The 19,454-nt window shown below is 36.7% G+C and overlaps 1 protein-coding gene across 2 annotated transcripts in view; it reads left to right on the plus strand.

The window, feature by feature from the left end:
* Nucleotides 1–2,646: 2,646 nt before the first annotated feature.
* The window catches only part of WASL (WASP like actin nucleation promoting factor), a 69,634-nt gene continuing 52,826 nt past the window's right edge, over nucleotides 2,647–19,454 (plus strand). For both annotated transcript variants that reach the window (XM_032483584.1, XM_032483585.1), the window contains exon 1: nucleotides 2,647–3,576. In XM_032483584.1, the coding sequence (XP_032339475.1) occupies nucleotides 3,460–3,576 (117 nt within the window). In that variant the 5' untranslated portion in view covers nucleotides 2,647–3,459. The remainder of the gene's footprint in view (nucleotides 3,577–19,454) is intronic.

Consider the following 19,454-nt stretch of genomic DNA (forward strand, 5'->3'; position numbering starts at 1 on the left):
AGGAAAAGTTAAACAAGAATTCCCTTATTCTTAATGAGATTCATAGACATTTTAATACAGCATATGCATTTTATATGTATAGGAAGATAAAATCCCTACAGTTTTCTTACCCTAGCTTGCAAACTTCAAGATACTTAGTTGAAGGGAAATAGAATACTTCTTATTTCCTGGATCAAATCCAATGTCTCAAACTGGGTAAGAGGAATTTGAGATAAGAAAATAACTTGCCAAAGAAAACAGAGAGAAAGATGTCTTGTGTTCTGCCAAATAGAGGATATGCTATCAAGAATAAAAGGAAGAAGGGGACTTGCTAAAACTTTTGAAACAAATACAGCTGGTACTGCTTGGTCTCAGGATGAATGTGGAAAAATGGAATCCTTGTATGAATGGTAAGGGGAGGGGAAATCCAAATATTGCTTTTCACGTGCTCATAAGAGTAAGGAAGTCCTATTTCCAATGCAATGTTCATGCTTACATTTTCCACATTTTAACAACAAAGACTTCAAAAAACCCTAGAGAAAAGCAAAAGTAACAATAAAGAGGTTAAAAAATAAGAACTTAAAACTGCAATTCTGTGGACAAAACCATATCTAAAATTTTGAAGAAAAGTTAAAATGGTTTGGGCTTGAAAAAAGGTCTATGATGGTTTAATTTTCCATCCTCGTTCTAAAGAAAAAAGAACAAGGGCAAATAGAAAATTGCATTTAGAGCTAGGTAAAATATTTAAAATTTCCTGAAAGAAAAAAAAAGTCATTAAAACAATAAATAGGCTGACAAGGTTGTGAAAGGATTGGAATTCACAGATTCTCCAACTCCTAGCTACTGTCCATTTGTCCGTCCTCCTCTAGCTTTTTTCCCCCACAGTCCTTTTCTACATCTCTCTCTTCTATCTTCAAAATGGTTTGGTGATCTACAAGTTTTAAAAGTAGGCATTCTAGCATAAAAATTGCTAACTTTTAGTTTTTATTAATTAGAAACTATGATACTGTCTCTAGATTTATAGTTTTTAATAGTTTTATAATTTTGACATACTTGGATATATACAGCCTATGTGGCTTAATATATAACCTCATTAGAAATTCTGCTAACAAAGAAATTATGCCCCCAAGTCACCACTATATATTTGGAGAATTACGTAGAGTTCTAAATAGGAACGACAGGTTTCGAAGTAGCAGGCTTAGACAGAACAAAGGTAAAAATACTCATTTCAACTCAATGCTTATTCTCTTAGCTAAGGGAAGTCAGAGCAGACCATAGACAATGATGGTCAATGACAGACAAATAGTATTTGAGAAACCACTCTGTAAAGGGTACTTTACATATGTTATCTTGGTAAATTTTATAACTTCGAAGTAGGTTTAAATATCTCTGTCTATACTACACCTTTATTAAATAGAAATTATTTCCATTTTATGGATGAGGAAACAAACTCAGAAAAGCAGCTGGTCCAAAGTCCATAAGGTTATAATGGCAGAACAAAAGCTGAAGGTCTACCTGGAGCCTATGCTTTTTGTTACAGGTTTGAAAATATTAAGGCTCTAATTTCTACTTCTCAAGAATTTATAATGCTTTCCATCGTCACTGTGGTTTTAATTTATAGGAACCTCACTTTTGATACAAAAGAAAAACTGATTTCGTTTCTAAGTTTATATTGTTCTGTAATTCAGGGGCAACTCTTGGTTTATATTTCTACTATTGCCTTTCTAAACTTAATTATGTTATAAAAAGTCTGCTTCCTTTTTTTTTTAATCACTTTCCCCCCAACATTATTAATCAAGTTTAACTCTGAAATATCCATATTTTATGTGAGGACTCCTGGGACCATATGATCTCATTCACCTTTGTAGCTGTATTCCTGCTTAGCTAATTTCATTAATGGAAGCTTTAATTTTAAATTTCTATAATATTTTCAAAGTGTATTGATAGTGGTTTTTCAATCTGTGTTTAGTATATCCAAGATCTGTACTGGAAGCTTTCAGAAATGTTAAAATCAAATAGTTTTACTAAATGCTATTTGGCATAGGATAGATGTCTTAAGTTTAATACATGGTAACTTTTCTGCTTACTGAAATTGAATAATAAGCAAACATGACGGTAAAGTTTACAAAATAAATGCTAATTTGTTTAGACTAGAGATGTCGGATGCTTATTCTATAATTCACTGCAGTGGATTTTATTTATCATTCCCATATCCCAAAACTTCGTTTTAAGACAGTTGTCTAGTATTTAATTTATTGAACAAAGGGGGTTATCCCAGGAAATTTTCAATATTTTAAAGTATGCGAATTAAAATAAATTCCCGAGATTAATTTCTAAGGATTAAATCAGAGAATGTATTTTCCTGGGTGACATCCCAAAATGGGTACAGTCATTTTCGATAAAAAGAAAACAAAGTCTTCGGGGTTTGAGAGAAAAAAAGACGAGAGGAGGTAAAAAATGGAGTATGTTCCAGTTTACAAAACGGGGGACAATGCGTGGAGGACCCTTCAGAGAAAAGAGCCTGAATTTAAATATCACAAATACATTTATCCTGCGAGACACACCAGCGGGCGGTAGAAACCTTTCCTAAGTGCGTTTGTTTTTTTGTAAAACCCATCACCAAGATCTCTTTCAACATACTGGGACAGGCCTGTTTCTCCACTCCCACTGCTGAAGTTTGGACTAAGTCTGAAAACCCCAGGCACCTGCGGCTCTGACGAAACCGGCGAGGAGCACAGGGGAGCACGTCGCTTCTCCCATTTTCCGTCTCCAGATTCCAGAGCTTTTTCACAAGCGGTGTCAAGGTTCGGCGGCGGCGCCCCAGAAATAAGAGCTATTCCGGGGAGAGGGACCTGGGCCTGCACTGATGCTTTGCAAAGGTGTGCGTCCGCAGAAGATGCCAGCAGCCTCCTCTCTCTAGGCCGCTGCCGCCCGGCCGGAGCCCCGGAGAAACGCGCCTAGAGGCCGGAGCCCGCGCGGACCCCAAGCCCCGTGTCTGACCCGGCAGCCCGGGTCTCGGCCGGAAGGGGGCGTGGCCTGGGGCCGGCGCGACGAGGCCAGCCGCGGCGTGGGGTTGTGGGGGTTCCTCCCGGGGCCCGCAGTGTTTCCGGCGCGCTCCCCCGCGTCTTGCGTCCTGTGGTCTCGCCCGTCCCCGCTGCCATGTTGGATTGTGCGGCCGCCGCCGCCGCCGCCGAAGGAGGGTTGCAGGAGGAGGAGTTGGGAGTTTAGCGCAATCGCCGGAGTGCGAGGACAACGACCATCCGGCCAGAGCCTGGCCCGGCGGGAGCTGGGCGCTTCCCTTCCTCAGCGCGGCCCGCCGTCGGCTCCTCCTTCCCGTGGCCTCCTCCCCGCGCCGGAGGAGCTGCGAGATGCTGCGCCTCTGACTCCCCTCCTCCCGCCCCTGTCACCGAGAAGGGGAACGAGCGCTCGCCCACTCGCCGGAGGAGACGGCCCTGGCCTCCCAACCCCGCCGGCGAAATCATGAGCTCCGGCCAGCAGCAGCCGCCGCCGCCGCGGAGGGTCACCAACGTGGGGTCCCTGCTGCTCACCCCGCAGGAGAACGAGTCCCTCTTCACCTTCCTCGGCAAGAAATGTGTGGTCAGTGGCCGAGACCCGCGCCGCCGCCCCCGACGTTAGCTCACGGGCCCGGGCCCTGAAGGCCGGGAAGTGGGAGTGGGGAAGGAGGCGGGAGCGGCGCGGGGAGGGTCGGGCTGCCGGCCAGGCCTCCCGCCGGCCCCCGGCTCCTCGTCGGCCCTCTGGCGGGGCTTCCTGGGTGCGGGCAGTGCGGGCCGGCCGGACGCCGCCTCCCGGACCTGGCCGGGAAGCAGGGAAGTGTCACCTCCGCGGGCCTGCCGTGGATCTCTGCTCCACCAGGCCCGCCTCCGTGCCCTTGCTGCTGGTTCAAACTTTACTCTCAGGCCACAGGGGGATCTTCTTGCAGCAGCTGCCTGATGTTGGTAACCGGGGCCCTGTACTGGCCCTCACTTCTCCTCCTATGGCCTCATTTGGGAGGACCTTCCATCACAATGCCAGAGGTCTCAGGAGTGGGTAGGTCGGGGACGGAAGCCCAGATATGAATGAAGGGGACCATAAAGTGGTTTTTAATCCCCTTTGAGGATCTCGGGAGGGAATGAAGTCGAGTGCATCGGTTCGGAACGAGGGCAGGAAATGCTGCTGCTCCCCACTGCAGAGAAACAAGGTTTATTCTTCCAGCAGTCTCGACCAGGCCTGGTTTCTCTCTCCTCTCCACCGTTTTTTGTTTTGTTTCGTGTTTTGCATTGGTGGGAGGAGGATATGCTGCTCTCCCACAACCAAGAGCAGGGGAACCGCAGTCTCCAGCAGTTCTTGGCCTTTGGGGGCCTGAGAAGGGTTCTTAGGTTAGTGCTGTGTGGCCTGTTCCAACCCCAGATGGCCGGCTGGGATCGAGCAGTTCTGCTGTGGGAAGGGGAGTGTGTGTTATTGACGGAAGCATTCATTACATTGGCTGCTGGCACTTCTGGGGGTGGGGAGGTTCTGCTCTGTGGTGTAGGCCTTGTTAGGCTGCATCTTACTCTGGTGGCTGGGTTGAACTGTGGCTGAGTTTGTTGGAACGCTGTTGGGGTCCCTTTCTCCCCTCTTTACTGGCGAGCACCTTCAGAGTATGTGCCACTGGAACCCAGGAACCCTGAGGGAAACGTCAACAGAGCTGTACCTTTTACGGCTTCTCTTAGTGTTAAATGTGTCAAATCAGGCTGCACTTGCCTGTTTAAGAAGTTAGGATTAGACAGTTTCTGGGAAGTTACCAGATTAATTGTTAACTTTATAGTTACCCTTTGTATCCTGTGCCATCCAGTTGGAGATTGAATCATTCTATGCAATTCAGATGTGTTTGATTTCAGAAGTTAGACCTAATTAGAAGAATAAAATGAAGCGGGCTAAAAGTCAGAATTTGGGGAGACAGTTGTAAAGACAGTCAAGCCTCCTCCCCTACACACACTTTAAACAAATGAGCAGACTGAGCCAGTGAGCCCTAAGTCACACAACAATTTAGTCATGTAACCAGGACTCCTGATGCCTAGTCTCTTATACTTTTCACTACATCGTATTGTTCTGGGAAAGTTTTTGTTCTTTCTTCTTACTGATTTATTTCTAGAAGTGGTGTTAAAGGAGTAATCACTTCTTTTTTTCAAAAATATATAAATTTGGGATATAATTAAACTGTAAGATTCTTAAAGCAGCGCTATTTTTTGCATATTTTCAATTTAGGAAAATCTCCAGCTCTTTGAAAATGACATTATCTGCTTATTACTTATCTGTTTATTACTTTACTTTGTAATCTGTGTCAGAAAAGAAGTAGTTGTACTATGTGTTACATACCAGACACATTAACTTCAAATAGAAAGGACATTACATTTACTCACAAGTATACTGACTGACTGCTCTATGCTTACCTGTAATGTTTACTGGTTTCAAAAAAATGACATGTGATAGAATACAGTGATAGAGCAAAATAGTGTTTCTTACTGGTTAATATAGGTGGATTGCCAAATAAGCTGTCAGTATTCAGTGCTTAATTTCTTTATGTCATCCATTATTATTCAACCTTTTGAATTTCTGTCATTTAGAACCACTCTGTTGGAGTTACCTGCTCTTCTGGTAAGAAATTGTTGCAATGATTAACTTTAATATTTGACGCCTCCAAATATTAGAGAGTACAGAATGATATTTTAATTTTCTGGAACAATCTTTTTTTTCCCCTTTGCTGACTGATGCAGTTTTTTGTTTTTGTTTTTGTACAGTGCTGAAACACATTCTCTCATTAAAAAAAATCAAACAGTAAGATTTACAGGTCAGAACAAATTTGTTAAGCAAGAGTGTATTCAGAGTTCTGTTTAAAAATTCAAGAAACAAGAGTCATTATAGTCTCCAGCCCTAAAGGAGTTTCATTCCTTCTTTCACTCAACAAATACTCAAGTAATTAAATGTTGAGGTCAAAATCAGGGTTGATGCCTGCTCTCAGGGAGCTTACTGTGTCTAAAAGTGGAAACAAATGTGTAAATTGATGAGTAAGTCAATATTTCAGAGTGATGTGTGAGAGGCTGCATGTCACAATGGAAAGTATCTTGGCTTTGTAATCAGTAGACTGGGGATCAAACTCATATGGTCACTTTGGACAAGTTTCTTAAGCCCCCTGTTTTAGAATTGGTTTTCTCATTTCTAAAATAGGGTTTCTATCTCATGGGGTGGCTGGCTGGATTAGAAGGACTATATGTAAATATATGGATGGTGTTAGTTTTATAAAGGTTTAGGAGATCAAAAGGGAGGATGAGTAAAAGCTTTTTGGAATGGGTGATACCTGAATATTTAAGATTAATAGGGATAGTCATCCTCGGATGCTCAAGTCCCTTGTGGTCAGCCCTCTGTATCCAGAGATTCGAAGGGCCGACTGTACTCCCCAGGTTGATGAGAGGTGGCAAACAGCTTGGGAAGTCAGCGGACCTATGTTGTGGAGCAGGGGGGGTTTCTGTTAGGGTATTGCATTGGAGGCATTAGGAAGATTATTACAAATACATATGTCTAGGCTGTGGCTAGATAGTATTCAAATTCAGTGGGTGAGGTGGAACTTTGGGTGTTTCTATTTTTAGCCAGTAGAAGGCTCTAACATATATCACAGTTTGAAAACCACTGCTGAAATCCACTGTTTTCTAATAGGGTAATCCTGAAGCATATTGGCAACATTAGTAGGTTTTCCCTCAATATTTGGTTCATATTTTGTCAGTTAAGGTTAAGTTAAAACAAGCTCTGATAGTACAGCATTTCCTTAACCCATTAAAATATCAATGTGTATTTCATAAATGTAAGAGAAAGATGCAGCTGAGCAAGTATTGCCGTAGTTGGTAAGGTACCACAAGATCAGATTTGACTTTTAGGAAGTTAGGGAGAAAGGTGCAGGCACCATGGAGGGTGGATTGAGAGTTGTGAGAGTGGAGGAAAAGGAGATTATATCCACAGCGGTCCATATGAAATATGATGAGGGTCTGAATTAAGGCAGTGCTGGTAGAATCAAGGACAAAAAGATTCCAGTAGGATTTCATCCCCCTTAGATACAGAGCATGAGGGAAGGGAATAGGGAAAAAGGCAAGTATGAAACCATCAGCAGAAAAAGTATGCAGAAACGTACATGTGTCACTAGATGGAAATATGCCCAGATGTAATTGAGACTCTAGGTTGGTGATTAGTTTCATGGAGGAAGTGAATCTTCAGTAAATCTGTAGTTTTGCCAGTTTTTAAAAATCGATCTGGTGAAAGTTGAGGTTTCATGCAAAGTTATAGGTAATATATAAATTTATGTTATATACTTTTATATAAAGTAAATAGTTCTGATGCAATTCATTAGCTGGTAGTATTTTCTTAGAACAATTAAGAACGGTTAAAAATAAGATTATTAGGTCTTGTTTTGTAGTTAGTTCTGTTGCCTTTCATGTAGTGTGGTTTAACCTATTTTCTATAAAGAGTATATTCGTCTTGCAAGAAGAGTTAAATGTATATATTCCTGAATAAGCAAGAAGTTAAGGATTAGAAAAAATAAAACCTTATACTAGCACTTTACACCCATCTCTGGTCCAGATGGACTGGGGTTAGTAATGTCGACTGTTACCGTTCCCTGCCGTACTCACCTGGTTTGTTTCAAGATTTAGTGATATATAAGAAGCCATTTTTATTAACTAACTTTAATTTTTATTTCCTTTAGTTCCTCAGCATTTATTTTAACTTGCTTATATCCTTTAGTTTTTTGTTTATTTTCTCACCTTATATATAATTTTGGGAGATTAGACCTTATGCCTGCATAGTCTGCTATAATTTTTATAGCATATAACATCTAGCATACAGATCACTGAATACTTCCTGACTTGCATAATTATAATAGCTAATTTGTTTAGTTCCCTAGGAATTCACTCAGCATTTCTCATTGCTTGATCAGATTGTTAAAATCTTCACTAATTAGGAAAACAAAGTGGTTTAATTCTGCTGCTGAACTAATATAGGTGGTAGTAGTAGCTGTCCAACGGTTATTTTGTTTCTGTTCTAAATTCTTAAGTAAGTTTAGAGGGAGAGGTGTCTAGAGGGGATCACTGTCTTGATGAAGGCCTAAGTTAGGGCAGTACTACTGGGAAGTTGGGGCTGAGAATGTATTTCACCTTGAGTAATACTGGAAAGAGAAAAAAGGTTAAAATTCATGGGATTTGCAATATGCAAAGATAGGTAGTCAGCCTTCTCTATTATAGAGGAAAAAAGGTGAGTACAAAGGTGTGGGCGGACACAAGAGGAGATTTAGAAGAATCCAGCAGACCTGGGTTATGTATTTCTTGTTATTCTTAGCGCTGTAATATAGGCAAACTTCTTAACAGATATGAGCCTTAATGTCTAGATTTGTAAAATGGGCTTAGTCAAGGATTTCAGAGAATAATGCAATAATGTGTGTAAAGCACTTAGCTGCCACTTATAAAGTGTTCTGGGACTTTGGAGAAGCATGTGAAGGAATGTTGTCGTTAATACTATTCGTTACTTGGTTTAGATTTCCTGTTACTGGCAGGGAGGTTTTTAAAGTAAAATCTTGAATTCTATATTACATTTGTTTTGGTTTAGGTAAATTAATTCTAACATTTTGGTTTAAAGACAGTAAATTATAAATATATAAATTAAGAGTTAAGCAGCAGCTGAAACAGATCTCTGGAGAAGTTCTGAGCAGCCTTATTAGCCCCCTCTGGCTGCTGACTGAAGAGGAAAACAGGGATCCTGGTATAAGCGTTAGGAGTTCCTGGGTTTTAGTCCATGGTCTGCCACCAATTAGTCATGAATGTGAGCAAGAATCTCTGCCTTCATGAACCTCACTTTCCTGCTCTGAAAATGAGTGGTTGGACAGATAACACCACAGTCTTTCCACCTTTAATGTTCTACCACTCTAAATATTCTAGTTGCCAGGGACTCTAGCAGGGAAGGAACAGCCCGTCTGTTAACCTTGGCACATGCGTGTATTGCACGATGGAGACAAATATAGTATATATCTAAGTGCGAGGTAGATAATCTCAAATCATTTCATTGTGGATTTCCATTTCTAACTCACCTTTTTCTTAGCGTTACAATTTAATAGACATTTTACTTTAAAAAGACCAGAGTGAACAGAATTAAAAGGTAGTAGTAGTAGTATAATCAGCTCTTAACTAACTTTGAATTATTATTATTAATTATTTCTTATAATTACAAGGAATTTTTGGCTTGGCTTGTTAGAAGTGTGCCTTTTAATTAAGATGGCATTATTTCTAAGAGTTTTTTTTGTTAATTCCATCTAGAACCTTGTTTCTCATATGAAATTGTATTAGCGTTATGATAGCTGGGTGTTACCTTTTATTGCTTATCATCTAACGTTAAAAGAAGTTTTTTTAAGTTTTTAGTTTTAAGTGTTAGACTCAATAGTTACAGTGAACTGACTTGGTTATTTTAGAGTGATTAAAGATGAGGTTTATTTATTTATTTAACTGAAGTATAGTCAGTTTACAATGTTGTATCAATTTCTGGTATACAGCATAATGTTTTAGTCATACATATGCATGCATGTATTTGTTTCCATATTTTCCATTATAGGTTGCTATAAGATATTGGACTTTGTTCCGTATGCTATACAGTAGAAACTTGTTGTTTATCTGTTTTATATATAGTAATTAGAATCTACAAATCTTGAACTCCCAATTTATCCCTTCCCACCCCTTTCCTCCCCTGGTAACCATAAGTTTGTTTTCTACGACTGTGAGTCTTCCTGTCTTGTAAATAAGTTCATTTGTGTCTTTTTTTTTTTTTTTTTTTTTTTAGATTCCACATATGAGTGATATCATATGATATTTTTCTTTCTCTTTCTGGCGTACTTCATTTAGAATGACAATCTCCAGGTCCATCCATGTTGCTGCAAATGGCATTAATTCATTCTTTTTTATGGCTGAGTAGTATTCCACTGTATAAATATACCACAGCTTCTTTATCATAGTCATCTTTCAGTGGACATTTAGGTTGTTTCCATGTCTTGGCTATTGTAAGTAGTGCTGCTATGAACATTGGAGTGCAGGTGTCTTTTTGAATTAGGGTTCCTTCTGGATCTATGCCCAGGAGTGGGATTGCTGGGTCATATGGCAAGTCTATTTTTAGTCTTTTGAGGAATCTCCATACTGTTTTCCATAATGGCTGCACCAAACTACATTCCCACCAACAGCGCAGGAGGGTTCCCTTTTCTCCACACCCTCTCTAGCGTTTATCATTTATGGACTTTTGAATGATGGCCATTCTGACTGGTATGGGGTGATACCTCACTGTAGTTTTTATATACATTTCTCTGATAATTAGCAATTTTGAGCATTTTTTTCATGTGCTAATTGGCTGTTTGTATATCCTCATTGGAGAATTGCTTGTTTAGGTCTTCTGCCCATTTTTGGACAGGGTTGTTTCTTTTTTTGTTATTAAGTTGTATGAGCTGTTTGTATATTCTGGAAATTAAGCCCTTGTCTGTTGCATCATTTACAAATATTTTCTCCCATTTTGTAGGTTGTCTTCATTTTGTTTATGGTTTCCTTTGCTGTGTGAAAGCTTATAAGTTTAATTGGGCTCCATTTGTTTATTTTTGCTTTATTTCTATTGCCTGAGCAGACTGTCCTAGGAGAACATTGCTAATGTTTATGTCAGGAAATATTTTGCCTATGTTTTCTTCTAGGAGATTTATGGTGTCTTGCCTTATGTTTGCATCTTTAAGGCCATTTTGAGTTTATCTTTTGTGTGGTGTGAGGGAGTGCTCTAATTTCATTGATTTACATGCAGCTGTCCAGTTTGTCCAGCATCATTTGCTGAAGAGACTGTCTTTTCTGCGTTGTAGATTCTTGCCTCCTTTGTCAAAGATTAATTGACCCCAAGTCTGGGTTTATTTCTGGGCTCTATGTTCTGTTCCATTGATCCATCTGTCTGTTTTTGTGCCAGTACCATGCTGTTTTGATTACTGTTGCTCTGTAGTATTGTCAGGTCTGGGAGGGTTATTCCTCCAGCTTCGTTCTTTTTCTTCAGTATTGCTTTGGCAATTCTGGGTCTTTTGTTATTCCATATAAATTTTAAGATTATCTGTTTTGTAAAGAAACATCATGAGTAATTTGATAGAGATCACATTAAGTCTGTAGATTGCTTTGAGTAGTATGGCCTGTTTTAACAATATTAATTCTTCCAATCCAAGAGCATGGAATCTCTTTCTATTTCTTTAAATCATCCTAAATTTCCTTAATCAATGTTTTATAATTCTCTGTGTATTCCTTGGTCAGGTTTATTCCTGTGTTTTCTTTTTTTAATGTGATTTTAAAAGATTTTTTTTTTTTTTACTTTCCTCTTCTGATATTTCATTGTTACTGTAAAGAAATGCAATTGATTTCTGTATGTTAATCTTGGATCCTGCTACCTTGCCAAATTATTTTATCAGCTCCAGTAGTTTTTGTATGGCCCCTTTAGGGTTTTCTGTATACAATATCATGTCATCTGCATATAGTGACAATTTTACCTCTTCTCTTCCAATTTGGATTCCTTTTATTTCTTAGGATTTCCAATACTAGGTTAAATAAAAGTGGTGAGAGTGGGCATCCTTGTCTTGTTCCACATTGTAGTGGGAAGGCTTTCAGCTTTTCACTGTTGAGTGTTATTTTGGCTGTGGGAAAAGTTGAAGTTTAAAAGAGTTCAGCTTCATTATAAATTACTCTTTCTAGGAGTCATAGCTTTGATCCAATAGATGAGAACCTAGCATTATTAAGAGTTCACTTTTGCTGTAAAGATTCTAGAAACAAAACAAGTTTGTACATTCTTGTTCAGGAGTAATATATATATAATTTTTAACTGTAGATAAAATTCTTATTGGTGTATGACTGAACTGCCTAGTATTTTTTAAGTATTAAGTATTGTTTACTAATTTATAGGAGAGTGAAATTGATTAGAAAACATCAGTTTCACTTTGGAGTTAATGTGTTATAGAGAAATTATGGCCCCTTTTTAAAGAGACCAAATAACTGGTTTAGAGTGATGTTGAAGGTGCAAATCTAGAAAAGCTCCCTGTAGAAAACAATCAAAAGAAAGATCTGTAGTAACTTCATATTTAAATTACTATGATTGTTAGTTTACTCTAATTGTTCCTTAATATCCTTAGCTCCTTGGTTCTTCTGCCATGGTGATTTTGTTTTTGAACTTACTTTTTACGTGATATGAAGATTACTATAGAAATCTGTCTCTATAAGAGGGGTACTCATTAAAGACCAGATGAATTGAAAAAAAGAAAATGCAGAAGACATCTAGGAATATAAAATGCTGTTAAAATGATATAAGGAGATTGAAATATCATCAACAGATAAACAGTAGCTTTAGGACAATGAAATGTTTTCAAGTTTCATTTTAAAGTTAAACTTTTATATTAGATTTGGAGAAAGTAAAACTAGTTAATGTTTTTAAGTATTAAGATAGAGGTGAAGTTGTTTATTTTTGGTTCCAAAACAAACAAACAAAAATTAAGTGAAATATTCCAGTATGGTGAATACTTTTTTTGCCAGAAAAATATTAGAGGGTACCTAAACACCTAAGAGATTTTCAGTAAAGGAACTGTTTGATTTGTATGCAATGCATGAAGCTAATCAAATGATTTCTTCTATTTTTAGTAATAAAATATCATCATGGTCAAGAATTGAGGACTTACTGAGCACATAATACCTTCCCTAGAATTTTGGAATACATGGAAGGGGTAAGGAAGATCTAGTCCTTACCCCTAAATTGTTTACTAAATAGCCAGGGAAGATAAAAATTACTGCACAAAAAGATACATTTTATAAGCCAGCATATAGTAAGGATTTGAATAATAGGGGAGATAGGTTTATCACTGTGGGATTCAATAAATCTTTGTGGGGCTTGAGCATGAGGACCTTAAATGGCCTCTAGAATGTATGTCAGAGCAAGGAAGCAGCTCCGTTCAAGTGTAGGGAAATGTGTGAGCAAGTTTGGAGTAGAAAATTTGTATGGAGTGTTTGGAAATACTGAATAGACTGGCTTGACTAGAATTGAGAATGGTATTTGCTTGAAGAGATAGTGAATGATAAGTTTGAAGGATAAATTAAGGACAGATTTTGGAAGACCTTGAACGTCGGACTTAGGAGCTGAGCTTTAGTTCCTAAATAGGGAGAAGTCACAAAGATGTTGATTCAAAAACGTTTGAGATAGGAAGGATCTAGAAATGGGGAAAACTGGAAATTATTATTCATAATTAAAATACTGTGAGTGAAAACTTTGAAGTTTACTAAACACTGTCGTATTCATTATCTCAGCAGACCTGGCCCGGCTAAGGAACCTGAATTGTAGAAGCATCTGGAACAGGAAAAGAATTATGAAGGATAGTGAATCCTTCGACTCTGTTCTCATGGCAGATACCACCTGTCACTCACAGCATTTTTTCCTACTTTGTTGTGATTGGTTTCTGAATACTCAGCATATCCTTACAGGCAGCCACTATCGATGAGTCCAAGTTCGAAGTAGATGAAGCTCGTTGCCATTCCAAGGCTATTTTCTAGAAATTTTGTGAAGAAAAAAAGGCAATATTTCGTTGGCTCTGTGAATTCAAGATGACAGCAGAACCACCTTATGGAAATGGCTAGATAATACAGATTGTAGGATTAGAGCTTTGGAATCCTTTGCATAGTGTTGATTATTGAGGCCTTAGGAGTGGACTTAGATCTATGAAGGTGTCCATGCACATTGAAATTAGAGAGGGAGGCAGTCTAGCCCATATTTGACTTGGCCAGCATTTGAAAAGGATGGATTTCAGTGAGGAGTTAAAGGGCGAGAAAGATAGTGTCTTTAAATTACCAGGAAGATGGTATTACACATGTTGTTCTGCAAGTTGTTCACTTATATTTTATATCTTTCACATATTGTCATGTCCATTTATTATCTGTTGCATACTTTTCACTACTGAATCCTATAGTTTATGAATTTCTTGTAACTCTATTAGCTTTTTATGGCCAGCTTAACAAAGTACCACAGATTGTGTGGCTTTAAAAACAAATTTATTCTCTCACATTTTTAGAGGCTAGAAGTCCAAAATCAAGGTGTTGGCAGGGTTGGTTCCTTGTGGAGGCACTGAGAGAAAATCTGTCCCATGCCACTCTGGCCCTTTACTGACCATTCTTGATATTCTTTGTCTTATAGATTCATCATTCCAATCTCTACCTATGTAATCAAGGGGTGTTCTCTCTTTGTCTGTTTCTCTGTGTTCTTTTTGTATAAGGACACTAGTCGTTGGATTAGCGTCAACCCTAAGATCTCATCTTAACTTACATCTGCAAAAAATCTCTTTTGATATATGGTTGCATTCACAGATACATGCATTAGGACTTCAGTGTGTTTTTTTAGGGAGACACAATTCAACCCCTTACAATAGGTGTTTTTACTTTCTAAGTTTTTGCTTTTAGAATAAGTTCTGTAGTGAACATTCAAATAATTATTTCTATGTATCCTTTACAGGTATTTCTATAGAATAAATTCTAAGAAGTGAAGTCAAGAGAGCATGAGCATTGAAAAATAGTAGTAGATACTTCCTGAATTGTGTTCCAAAACAGTTATTTCCAAACTCTGAATTTAAAAAATACTAGAGACTGCTGAATTGTCTTCCAAAACGTTTGTAACCAAGCTCTGTATGTTCACATCAACACTGGAATTTAAAAGTCTTTTTTGCTTTTGACAGTTTCACTGGTCAAAAAAATCTCATTGTTTGAGTTACAGTTTTTAATGAGGTTAAATATCTTTTCATGTCTATTGGTCATGTATATTTCTTCTGTGATTGCCTTATTCTTGTCTTTAAACCATTTTTTCTATTGGGTTATTTGTTTTTTTTTCTTAGTGATTTAAACTCTCTAGGAACAGTAATTATAGATTATGGCATTTTTTTAACATTTCAGCATTTTATTTTTTGACAGAAGTATTTTTGATGTTTTTGGTCATTACATAGGTTTTAAATTTTTGTGTAGTTAAATGTGGTAATCTTTCAAGTTTTTATTTAATGCTGTTCTAGCTCAGAACTGCAAAAGTATCTACTCACATTTTCCTAGAACTTTTATGGTTTTATTTTGTACATATTGTCTTTAATCTTTCTGGAAGTGACTTTTGAAAACAAGGGTAGTAGAAATCCAGTGTTAATATTTTTACAAATGGCTAGTTGTCTTGATGCCATTTATTGAGCAATTAATTTTCTCCTACCTATTTGAAATACTACCTTTATAATTTACCAAATTACCAGATGTACTTAGATCAGTTTCTGCCTTCTCTTATTTTTTTAAATTTCTTTGCCAGTATACAGAATTTTTAATTAGTGTAGCTTTATATTGATGATACTTTTGATTAGTTTTAAGTCCCTCATCAGTGTGGGTATCAACTCATGGCCAGTCTTGTCTACTTTATATTCTTACCCACTTTTTCCTTTTCTGTGTTATTTTTTTAACCATTTTTTAAAAATTGAAGTATAGTTAATTTACAGTGTTGTGTTAGTTTCAGGTGTACAGCAAAGTGATTCAGTTTTACATATATATACACACATATATATGTATATATATTCCATTCTTTTTCGATTCTTTTCCATTATAGATTGTCACAATATATTGAATATAGTTCCCTGTGCTATACAGTAGGTCTTTGTTGTTTATCTATCTTATATATACTAGTGTGTGTATGTTAATCCCAAGAATTAACCCACTTTTCTCTTTTCTGTATTACTTTTAAGTAAATATCAGGCATCATATGATTTTCTTTCCTAATTAGCCTGGTTGGAGGTTTATTAATTGTATTGATTTTTCTTAACAAGTTTTAGCTTAACAGATTATTATTTTTCTTATTTTCTATTTTATTGATTTCTGTTCTGATATCTATTATTTCCTTTTTTGCTTACATTTGGTTTATTTGCTTTTCTTTTTTTTAGTTTTTTTTTTCTTTAAGTGATTACTACTCAGTAGTTCATTTGAGACCTTTTTCTTTTTCTAACATAGATATTTAGTGCTATACATTTCCTCCTAAATATTGCTTTAGTCGCATGCCACATACTGAGTATGTTGTATTTTAACTTTAATTTAATTTAAATTACTGTCTAACTTTTCTTTTCATTTCTTTGACCCACATGTTTTCTAGAAGTATGAAATGTAGTTTCCAAAGATTTAGGGATATTCCAGATGTCTTCCTGTTATTAATTTTTACTTTAATTCCTTTGTATTGAAAATATGTGGGTATCAACTCGTGGCTAGTCTTGTTTACTTTATACCCTTACCCACTTAAGCAGAATTAAGCAGAATATGGCCTAAATTGATGTTCCACACTGCACTTGAAAATAATGTGTATTCCACTGTTGTTGGGTTGAATGTTTAGCGAATGTACTGTATCAAATAAGTCAGTAGTGTAGTTTAAGTCTTCTTTATCCTTACTGATTTTCTGTCTACTTGCTCTACCAATTTTTAAGAGAAAGGGGTAGAATTCTTCTATATTTATGAATTTGTTTCTCCATGCAGTCTATCAGTTTACTTTGCTTTGAACATATTTGTCAGGTACATAAACATTTATAAGTTACGTCCTCTTGAATAATTGACCATTATCATGAAATGACTCCCTTTGTCTCTGGTGTACTTTGCTCTGAAATCAACTTTGTTATTAATATGGTGACTAAAATTTTCTTTTGATTGATACTATAATCTTTTTTGCATTCTTTTACTTTGAATCTCTTTGTGTCTTTATACTTAAACTGGGTTTCATATAGGTAGCACATAGTTAGGTCTTGCTTTTTAAGCCCTGTCTGACAGTATTTACTTTTTAATTTGGATATTTAGGCCATTTACATTTAATATGATGATTATTGATGTGATTGGGTTTAAATCTACCATCTTGCTACTTGTTTTCTGTTTGCCTCATGTGTTCTTTGTTCCTTTTTTCCTCTTTTTTGCTGTCTTTCTTTACATTGCATTAGTACATGTCATTATGCTATATTGTTGCCATACATTTTACCTTCTACATATGTTATAAACACCATGATACATTGATGTTTTGCTCTAATGATTCAGATATCTTTTAAGGAGATTTGAAAATAAGAAAATAACCCACCTGGTTATCATTTCTGGTGCCCTTAATTCCTTTGTCTGGATCCAGACTTCTCTCCGCTATCAGTTTTCTTCAGCCAGAGTATTTTTTCTTTTTTCTTTTTTCATGAACATCTCTTGTAGTATAGATCTGCTACTGATAAATTCTTTCAGCTTTATATCTCTGAAAAAGTCTATATTTTGCCCTGAATCTTGAAAGATTTTCTCTGGATATATAATTTTACTTTGATAGTCTTTTTTTTTCTTTCTGTAAAGATGCTGCTCCAGGTATCTTCTTGTTTGCAGTTATTGCAGACAGGAAATCTGCTATGGTCCTTTTCTTTAATCTTCTGTACAGTATGTCTTTTTTCTCTGCTTTTAAGATTTTTCTCTTTGTTACTGGTTTGAAGGACTCTGATTATGATGTGCTTTGACATAGTTTTATTATTCCTTGTGTTGGAATTTCTTATGCTTCTTGGATCTGTGGGTTTATGATAAGTTTATGTCAAGTTTGGAAATTTTTCAGACTTTTTTTTTCCAAATATACTGCCCCCTCCTCCCAAAAGCTGGACTTCAAAAAAGCTGGACACCTTGCTACTGGGCAGCTCATTTTTTTCCTTCCATCTCATTCTCTCACTGTTTCTTTTAGATAGTAGCCATTGCTACAGTCTTTAAGGTCACTAATCTTTTGTCTACAATGTCTAATCTGCCATTAATACTACCTAGACATTGGTTTTTCATCTCAGATGTAGTTTTCATCACTACGGGTTTAATTTGGATTAAAAATGTATTCTGTGTTGCTACTTAACATATTGTATCTTTGCTCTAGCTCAATGTATGAAATACAGCTATGGTAACTATTTTAATGTCCTTGTCTACTAATTCTATCATCTGTATCAGTTACTCATGATTTATTCTTATCTTTACTATGGATCACATTTTTCTGCTTTTTTACCTGCTTGGTTATTTTTGAATGGATATTAGAGATTGTGAAATTTATCTCTGAATTTCTAGTGATAAGGTGTTACCTTTTATTTTCCATCAAAGTTTTCTACAATTGCTAATTGCTATACTTTAAGAGCAACCTGTCCCTTTTGCAATCATAAGTAATCAAATATATCTGAAGATACTCATTAATTTTTTTAAAGTTCTCATCATTGAAAAAAATTTCAATTAATAATCACATATTTCCTCTCTGCTGCTGTTTCCTCAATTATCTGATTATTCTTGGTTGTGGTCCAAATTTATGCTTGAAGAACTGCTTTCTAAAATAGCTAGCTAGCTTGGATTTTTTTTTTATAGAATGTATTTTTTCAACAGTTGTAGATTGACAGAAATCGTGTGGGAAGTACAGAGTGTTTACATATAACCTGTCCCCTCTCTCCGCTCCGTTTCCCCTATTATGAACATCTTGCTTTCATGTGATACATTTGTTAAAATTGATAAACCAGTACTGATGCATTATTATTATTATTATGCATTATTATTACCAGAGTCCATGGTTCATACTAGGTTTGCCTCTATATATCTATAGGTTTTAGTTCTCACAGATGCGTTTCATGTATCCACCACATCACAATATCACACAGAATAGTTTTACTGCCCTAAAAATACCCTGTGCTCCACCTATTTATCCCTTCTCCCTCTTGTTGAAATCCCAGGGTCCATAGATATATATAGATATATATATATATTTTTTTTACTTTCTTTATAGTTTTTCCTTTTCCAGAATGTCATATAGTTGGAGTAGTGTGGTATGTAGTATTTACAGACTGGTTTCTTTCACTCAGCAATATGCACTTTAAATTCCTCCATGCCTTTTTGTGGCTTGATAGCTTATTACTTTTTATTGGTGAATAATATTTCATTCTAGCATGGATGTACCACAGTTTATCCGTTCACCTATTTAAGAAAATCTTAATTGCTTCAATTTTGGGCAGTTTTAAGTAAAGCTCTATAAACGTTCATGTGTGTTTTTTGTTTGGATGTAAGTTTTTAGGGATTTGGGTAAATATCCAGGAGCATGATTGCTACATCATATGGGAAACATGTATTTAGCTTTGTAAGAACCTGACAAAGTGTCTTCCAAAGTGGCTATAGTGTTTTGTATTCCTACTAGGAATAAATGAGAGTTCCTTCTGTTGCACTTTCTTATAGGATTTGATGTTACTAGTATTTTGGGTTTTAGTTATTCTGATAGGTTTATACTCATATCTCATTGTTTTAGTTAGCAATTCCTAGTGCTATATGATGTTGGGTATCTTTTTGTTTGCTTATTTGTCATCTGTGTATCTTCTTTGGTGACATGTCTGTTCACATTCTTTGCCCAAGTTT

Source organism: Camelus ferus, chromosome 7 (genome assembly GCF_009834535.1).
Source record: "Camelus ferus isolate YT-003-E chromosome 7, BCGSAC_Cfer_1.0, whole genome shotgun sequence".
Taxonomy (NCBI): domain Eukaryota; kingdom Metazoa; phylum Chordata; class Mammalia; order Artiodactyla; family Camelidae; genus Camelus; species Camelus ferus.